This window comes from Hibiscus syriacus, unplaced genomic scaffold (genome assembly GCF_006381635.1).
Source record: "Hibiscus syriacus cultivar Baekdansim isolate YM2019G1 unplaced genomic scaffold, ASM638163v2 tig00000340_pilon, whole genome shotgun sequence".
NCBI lineage: Eukaryota > Viridiplantae > Streptophyta > Magnoliopsida > Malvales > Malvaceae > Hibiscus > Hibiscus syriacus.
Genome location: NW_024061783.1, coordinates 13,076,374 through 13,085,894, shown reverse-complemented (window position 1 = coordinate 13,085,894; position 9,521 = coordinate 13,076,374). Strand labels below are relative to the sequence as shown.

The 9,521-nt window shown below is 33.7% G+C and overlaps 1 protein-coding gene across 1 annotated transcript; it reads right to left on the bottom strand.

Moving 5' to 3' along the window:
• Window positions 1-8,539: 8,539 nt before the first annotated feature.
• On the bottom strand, window positions 8,540-9,346 carry LOC120198859 (uncharacterized protein At5g39865-like). The gene has a single exon (XM_039200108.1). The coding sequence runs from the start codon at window positions 9,344-9,346 to the stop codon at window positions 8,540-8,542; it is 807 nt and encodes a 268-aa protein (XP_039056039.1).
• Window positions 9,347-9,521: the final 175 nt, after the last annotated feature.

The window sequence follows — 9,521 nt, the reverse complement described above, 5'->3', positions numbered from 1 at the left end:
TACACTTTACAACACATTAACATCAATTTGCCCCAGACAGTACCTCCAACCTAAAATGCTCCTAACAATAGGGAGCTTATAGACATTGGTCAGAAAACTAATATATATACCACAGTTCACTATGTACAACATAATTTAGGTTGACAATCATTATATACAACTTGTAAATGGATATGATCAGCCAATGAACTGAGATAAATTTAATTATTTAACCTGTATCAACAAATATTTTCATGTTCATCAACTCTCTGACACGAGGGTCATGAAAAATGAGAATCCCTTCCAAAATTATAGCATCTGGAAGGATTAACCTGTAGAAATGTTATGGCCATGAGATTTTCTACACATCCAAAACCAACAAATATGAGCTGAAATTATTGAATTCTAGGTACTTAACCAAACATTTTCAAACTACTTTTGATCAATATTTCATCTAAACAAAGAGTAACAGGTTAACAACCCTTGTTCAAACTTACCAATAACAAATGGTTGTTTATGCACACTTTCAGCACCTGGTGAGGTTGTAAGCATCTCAATATTTCTCGGCTTCAAACCTATACATAAAAATCACAAGTGAAAATCATGTACATTCTAATCACAGTTCAAAGTCATATATACAAGTGAAAGGAAATTCTCACATGGTCATACTATTGCATATCAACCACTGGATGCAGGTAGGACACGTCTTGCATATATCTCTCTAACCATAAAATGTCAAAACTACAACCCTACTGTACCTCTATCTCTATCTGTAAGAGGTAGAAACTATTTACCTCATCTCGTCATACGTTCCAAGCACATGCATACAAGCAGACCACAATCCCCTTTGGCTATTGATGTTTGTTGTGGCGTTGTCTCGTCTCTCATCATTGTAACTTTTAACTTATTTGTCTTCTTGTTTCCTGAATTAGTCCAATAAGAAATCACATCCAAGTATTTAGCCAAAAGATCGATCCATCCCTGCAAATAATATCTTTCAAATCAAATAATATCTTTCAAATCAAACAATGGTATGTAATTCATCATGTTGTCATATACTATCGTCTTCAAGGATGGGAGCTGAAGCTCGACGAGAAACCAATGACGACGTTCTATAACAGGGATAAACACCTGCAATATAATAAATAATACTTCAACTGCGCACATCAAATAAATTTTATGAACACCTTTAAATATGCAAAAATAAATACTAACCTTATCGACCTCCCACCACGCAGGATAAATGATAGCTTTTCCATTACCTAACGCATATGAAGCGTCTCTCTGATCCTGCAAATAAGCTGCGTGAAAAGACGAAGGCATAATAGTTCATCGCGTCGTTTAGAGTTTCTTCAATTTCCTTAAAATCATAAGTTGTGTTACCCATGCATCAATATGTTGTTTTATAAAAAATACATATATTAGTGAATTTAATAAATTTAAAAAAAATAATCAAAATCAATATAAAAAGAATATAATACTTACCCCCCATTTGAAATAGTCATTCTCTTCAACCCCTAATAAAACATCCCACCAAGACCGCTCAAGAAACAAATGTGTATTGTTGATTTAGCATATGTCGGTGAAGCACCTCTGGCTCTGCTCATGTAGATAAAAATCAACTACTGTCTTAGCCCAAATGGTATTATCCTTAATTGTGTCTGGTAGTGTGCATATCTCGTGCTGAGGAATGGTACTGGCCAGTAACTGATACGAAAGCCATATCTGATCCATCATACCGGACACAAGAGGGGGTTTACCAATATATTGACATAGTATAGAATGTGGGCCCTGAACGATGGGAGGTGGATCCTAAACGATGGGAGGATTCTCGTGAACGATGGGAGGGCCCTCATGAACGATGGGAGGGGCCTCTTGAATGATGGAAGGGGCCTATTGAATTATGGGAGGTGGATCCTGAACAATGGTAGGTGGATCAGGCTTCTTCTTACGCAGTCTTGGAACTATTGGGGTGAAAGGAGACGTAATGGCAGGTCAACGACGTCTGATGCGTGAACCCCGTCGTACAAGAAAAACCTAACGTAAAGCACTTACCTCATCGGGCCGCTAAAAATAAATTAATACATAAATCAGTAAATAAATAAATAAATAATGTTGAAAAAAGGTTATTTGCATTTTTAGTATAATATTTCTTATAAAATTAAACAAACTTACCTCATTGCGTAGAGTATGAACCTTATTCTGCAACGATGAAATAATCTCACGTAGAGCACTTACCTCATAATGTAAAGCAGCTACCTCACCACGTAAAGCACTATTATCATCACGTAAAATAACTACCTTACCACGTAAAGACCCTACCTCATCACGCCATGCACCATTATCATCACGTAAATCACCGACCTCATCACGTAAAACTGACCTCATCACGTAAAGAACCTAACTCATCCCGTAAAGGTGGAGAACGGGGAGATAAATATCGTGGCATCTTTGTCGGTCGCCTATCATGAGGTGATGGTGGAGAAGAGGCTCGATGATGTGATGGAATATGTGATGGATCTCGGTGTCGAGGTGTAGAGTCGGCTAGAGGTGATGGCTCTTGGTGTCGAGGTGTAGAGTCGGCTAGAGGTGATGGCTCTCAGTGTCGAGGTGTAGAATCAGCTCGATCAGGTGATGGATCTCGGTGTCGAAGTGGAGAATCGACTCGATGAGGTGATGGATCTCGGTGTCAAAGTGAAGAATCGACTCGATGAAAAAGTAGGGGGTGCTCATCATCCATCTCATAAAAAACGCCTACTAGCTTGGCACCAATCAGTGGCAACCTCAGCCTCTGTGGGTCTCAATGTCTGTAATGGATAGTTTACCTCCTAACAATATAAAAGCTCAAACAAAGTCAAACGTCTACTAGTAATAAGTTGTTTATATATGGTAGTATTTGTGGTAACTTACATCATTGATCGTCATATATGGTAGTAAATCTTCCCAATCCAACAGACGGATCCTCTTCCAAGTAATAGTTATAAGAATATCATTTGAATTCTTGATGGCATAAGTACGCATGCTAGGAAATGGCTCAAATATCCAAATCTACAATATAATACACAAACATTAATTTTAGTAATTATTAAATAATTAATTTTGGAAACATTATATAGAAATTATTACCTTGAAGGCCCAAATAAAGCCTACCAAAGTGTATTTGGAACCATGCCCACGCAAACTACGACGGTCCTCAAAGGCAGACGACAATTTTTTCCAAGTAGCTTTCCATAGATATGAACCCCACAGAAACACGTTCCATGCATCTAGGTCATCTACTAATAATATTAAATCTTGGGAAATAGGTTATCTATCCTTTTTTTCTAAAAAACTGGCATACAAAAGTAACAAAAGGCATACTCGGACAACATCAAGGTCATCCATTCGAGTAAAATCATCTTTAAGAAGTAATCTTCTCAAATCATCGATGTGTAAAGTGGCCTTCACCTTTGCCAGCTCACAAAAAACCCGAAATAACCATGATGGGCGAGCGATATGATTAGTGTACGGACCTAATTCATCGTGTCATCCGAAACGTAGACCATTGACCAAGAAAAACTCCTCCCGCCCAAAACGAGTATACGTCGGTGGAAAATGAAACCATATCTCCTCATCGCCATGTTGTATCCCCTCAGGTAGATCGTTAGTCATGGTCTGTAGAAACAAATGAGTCAACAAAACATCTCCACTTGGATGTTGTACTTTCAGCCATGGCCCGAAACAAGTATTCTCAAACAAATTTCTTTGGACATATGTAAGTGTCGACGCAATTGTAGTGACTAGGCTTAATTTATTCCTTAAAGTCAATGCAGCCGAAAAAAATTCCTAACAAAAACAATAAAAATATCAAGTTAGATATAAAAATAATATACCAAAAACTACAAATTATACACAATAAATAGACATGATATTAAACAAGGAAAATATAGCCAAATATGTTTCAAACTAACCCGGTATTCACCCAAGTCATTATTCTATCATAGTTCACAAAATGCATCAGATAACATTCCAGAAGTAAGCACTTATATAAACATTTAAGAGGATAACATATAGGTTTAGTGCAGGTTCAAGGACAACATTCTAGAAGAGTAGTAGTTTATTCTTGAAACTTAAATTCGCAACACTGTGAAGTTAGTATTTGTCTTTGTTTTTTTGTTGAAGTAATGTAATTCATTCAAGTTTCAATTTGCAGAAGAAGAGTAGTTTATTCTTGAAACTTAAATTCGCAACACGAAAATCGCAACTCAAAAATGAAATTCACAATACGAATTTTGAATTCGCAACTCAAATTTCTTTTTCGCGTTGCGAATTTTAATTTTCGAGCTGCGATTTTCGTGTTACGAATTTAAGTTTCAAGAATAAACTACTCTTCTTCTGTAAATTGAAACTTGAATGAATTGCATTACTTCAACCAAAAGACAAATACTAACTTCACAGGGTTAAAGACTAAACTATTTAGCAGTATTGGCAACAACCCAATGAATTTACTAAGCAATCTAAGTGAAATGGTTAATCTATATATTGAAATTATGAGTAAATTTAACATCAATTTAAATATGAAAATGATTAATTATCTAATAATAATACAAAAATTTAAAAATAAAAATAAGAGAAAAAACTAACCCTCGGTGGTTGATTTTCCATTTGTAGCCGTGAATGGTTGTGAAAGGGTGGCTGTGAGAGATGGAGATGGAGTGGGGTCGTCGGATATGGGGACGGATGTCGTCGGAGATGGGGACGGATGTCGCCGTAGAGAGTGAGAGATGGAGATGAGATTGAGTTGCGATTTAGGGGTTTAGGTTTTGAGTTATGATTTAGGGGTTTAGGTTTTGAGTTGCGATTTAGAGGTTTATGTTTTGAGTTGCGATTTACGGGATATACTATTTACATTTGTGTTACGAAATTAATATTCGTGTTTCGAATTCGAAAATCGAGTTTCGAAAATAAAATTCGTGTTGCGAAATTGAAACGCGCTTTGCGAATTATAAAATCTTGTTGCTAAAAGGACTCTTGTGTTGCGAATTTAAAAATCGTGTTTCGAAAAAGAAATTCGTGTTACGAAATTGTCAAATTCGAGTTGCGAATTTTACTTCTGTGTTGCGAATTCTAAATTCGTGTTGCGAATTTGGAAACTGTATTGCGAAATTGGAGTTCGTGTTGCGATTTTGAAATCGCGTTGCGAATTCGTTGGTTATTTTTGCAAATCCAAAAAAAGTTGGTTAAAATCGTATATTATAAGGCATTTTCGGTCACTTAAGTTATTTTCTCAAAAATATATAGTTCATGGAAGATTTAAAGGATACTATTTTTAATATCAACGTAATTGTATTAACCGAAAATAGCGTCTTGTTGTATATTAACATAAATAAAGTTTGATTTTTTTAAGATTTAAAGGACATTTTAAAAGTAATAAAAAATTAATCATAGAAAATAAATAAAGGAAGAAAAAAAGGATGATTTTTATTTTATTTTTTTGAATAATTGAGGGTAAGTATAAGGTAGAATATGTTTAAAGATAACTCTTAATCATTTGGCATTGAACGCTCATATCTATGACATTGTCAGTGCTCGAACCCGAAACCTTAAGGACTAACAATAATTATTTTTCCACCGAGATCACTAGTATTTAATCATTGATGTTGAATGATGAGCAAGATGAATATGGGGACTTTCTTCCTCTTTTTGCCGTCAAAAGCTCACTTTTCTTTTTCTCAAAAAGGCTTATGAGGTTTACACGTTATGAAGCCTTATCGCATAATACAATCCAATATAAAAGCCATAGAATTATCCCTAAAAAATTTAGAATCAAAGGGTGATGGAGCAACCATGGGAGAAATTAAATTCTTTGTTTGATTTTCACTTTCAATACTCTAAAAAGCGATATGAGATATGAAAATAAGGTGTAAATTTGAATAAAATTAGAAAGTTTTAAGGGTTAAATTAGATATAACATCATTGTTTAAAGACCTATTTAATGTTTTAACAATAATTTAAGGATAAAACTAATATTAATTTTTTTGTTAATGTTGTCACGTCATCAATTTGACAGAATGATGATGGAGTGATCATTTTGTTACAAATCGATAACATTAGTGATCGATTTATTACTTTTGAAGTTTTAGTAGAGAAAATGAAAACTTATTCAAAAATTAGTGACCATTTAATATAGTTTACCCTTAGGGTGTGTTTGGTTGAGGTAATGTGAGATTCTCATGAGAATGAAATACACATTCCCCCAGGAATGTGAGATTCCCATGGGAATGGAATACATATTCCCTCGGGAATGGAATACACATTCCCCCGTTTGGTTAGCCGAGAATGTCATTTCCGATAATCTTACATTACCAATAGTAGATTTTTTGGGGTATATTATAGGGAATATCATTACCTCCCTTTCCTTAGGTATTGTTGGATTACCGGCATTTTGGACTAAAATGCCTTTAATTTTTTTTCTTTAAAAATTATCATTATTCTATCATTAAATAATAAAAATTCTACGAATGTTAAATTACAAATTTATCCTTAAACTATTTTAGATTTACAAAAAAAAAATCTATAATTAAAATTTTATAAGGTTCAGGGGTTAAAATAAAATTTTACCCTTTCATTAAACCTTTTTATATTTTTAATTTTGTAAAAAAATTATATAAATTTTATGAATTTAATTTTTTTAAAGAAAATATATAAATATTTTCTAACTTGTTAAAAACAAATATATAATAAGGACAATTTGGTCAAATATATATTTCAATAATCTTTTATTCCTTTAACCAAATACGGTAATCTTACATTCCTGCTAAACCAACCAAACACAAAATATAACATTCCCAGTAATCCTATTCCCTGATTATCTTTTATTCCCACTGGTAATCTTACATTCCGTGAACCAAACGCACCCTTATAGTATTTTAACGAGAATGAATCAAAAGAAGGGGACAATTAGAAAATTAAGGAACAATATTAATGAGAGAAAAATACAAGAGATGTGCAAAAATGAAAAACGAAAAAGAGACTCTTTTGGATTAACTATAATACAAATATCACTAGTGTTGTTTTTTTTACAAGAATTTGTTAAAAATATATAATCTAGCTTGCATGCCTTTTGAATGGGGTTCACACTTTTTTTTTTGTCTAGTTGTCTTTTTACGTATAGAAGGTTTTCAATTATATTTCTAATGCATCTTAAAATACTTCATTCGAATGTCAATAACTCATGATATATCTATTTTAGCGGAGATAGTATGTACAAAAATTTAAATGAGTCCAATATAAAAATTTTAAATTATTACAAAATTTTAATTATTTTATTAATTATTTATAAATAAATTCAACCTAATAATTTTCATTATTAATTTTTTTGGTATAATCACCGATTTTTGATTTTATTAATCGACTAATTCGGATCGGGTACTGCAGAGGCAAGGGTTACCCTCCCAACCCAGTTTGCTCTATTCGCAAACATCATGATTTGAACTCCTGACTCTGCTTAAGAGATATAATACCTCGTCCCACTAGACCAACAAATTTATTGGTATTTTCATTATTTATTTTAAATAATTTAAGTAATATTTAATATTAATTTTATTTTATAATTTATTTACTCAGTTAAAATTATGTTTATTTTATGCTCAAATAAATGCATTATTTTTTTCAAGTATATCTAACATTAATGTAAAACATATTAGATTTTTCTATTTTAAAAAATTTTGAAACCTACAAATAGGCACTTTCCTTACGAAAATACACCAAACAACCAGTTCACATATCAACAAGAGTTTTCTTTCTTCCAAGTCTCTTGAGAGAGTTCATTTTTTGGTTCGAGATTTTATCTTATTTTTGTTTCGGGTTTAGGGTTTAGAGTTTATGATTTAAGGTTTAGGGGTGCGTAGATCTAATTGTGTTGTGAGACATTAAAGTGTTTTTCTATACCGACCAAAGAAAACATCCTTAGAGAATTAGATGTCTATTTGTCTTGGCTGAAAACTCCTATCTAAGTTGCTAATATAAAATATAGAATCTATCTATCTATCATTCTCATAAATCATGATTAAGTTGTATTGTTCTACAAGCACGTAAATCAAACGATATAAGCGGTCAATACTAAAACCATTGATTGCACTAGCATACCAAATAGACCCTAAACCCAAGAACTAGGAACAGTTCCTGAATTCTTGGTTCCCTATGAAAGAATGAAAATTTGGGCAAATATGCATCTTAATTTTCTTTGATGACAAAAGTGAATTCAAGAACACAAGTAAAGCATAAATAATAGTCTATTCTCATCCCAATCCATCACTTACAACATATTACATTAAGATAACACTAAGTATTTACAATACCATAAAGAAAGAAAGAAACAATCTCCTCGACGATTAAAATGCTATGACATTTTGATTACATCATACTATTATTGCCAATATCCAAGACATGGAATGAACGAAGAACGGGAGCTTCATTACTTAGCATATAATGCATTGTCCACATTATCGATATTCGTTAACAGATGAAGATCAGGAGCTTCATTGTGTACCTTTAACACGTTGTTGTAGCATCCAAAGCTTCAATCGCAGCAAGCAGGGCATCGTATCAGGCCGTTCTCGTTGCATTCGAAGCATCTCTTGATCAAGCCTTCATCGTCGTCGAACAATTTTCGACTACCACAGCAATTCCTACATGGCACGAACCTGACATCCCCACAAGCATTGCAAGCAAACCCAGGTTTTCTCCTGGGAAAATCATCAAGAATCTTAGCCAATTCACCCATTTCAAACATGCTTTTGATCACATCGGCACCACCGATGTACTTTCCCTTGATAAAAACTTGGGGCAAAGTCACATTCTTCACTTTCAAGATGCTCTGCAACTCTTTCTTATAAGCAACATCCATAGAAATATCTCTTTCATCAACCCAAAGTCTGAATCCTCTAAAAATCATCATCACCGCATAACAATCCTCATACGTCCTTCGAATTCCTCGTAAACTGGTTAAATAAACAACGATGCGATCTTCAGTCTCGGGTAATCTTATCGAAGGGTTAATAAATCCCAATGAAATCATCGATTTTGTGGGTCTTAAAACGGGCTTAGAGGCATGTTCTTTAGGACTAGGCAAGTTGGATGAAGACGATGAAGATTTTCCTGATTCGAACAAACTCCGAAGCTTTTGAACTTTACCCTTGACGGAATCCATTGAATCGTGAAATTTGGGAATCGGAGCCGGTCGATTTTGAGAGTGTTGATTCTTGAGGAACAAATGAACCTTGGGATGATTGGAATCAACTTTGGATGGAGCGTGCATCGTAAAGGAACGATTTAAAAACCCAGATGAAGATGATGATTTCGCCTTGTTCTTCCTCATTTCTGCCATCGACCCAGAGCAAAGAAAAAATCAAATTTTTTTTGCTTTCACCGACAAAAAAAAAACCAAAATTTTCAGATTTTGCAATGAATCTTTATTGGGGTTCAATGGATTTATTCTGTCCTTTGCCTTTTGTTTTTGTTGAGAAACAAAAATGGAGGGAAAAGAAAAAGATTTGGTTTTT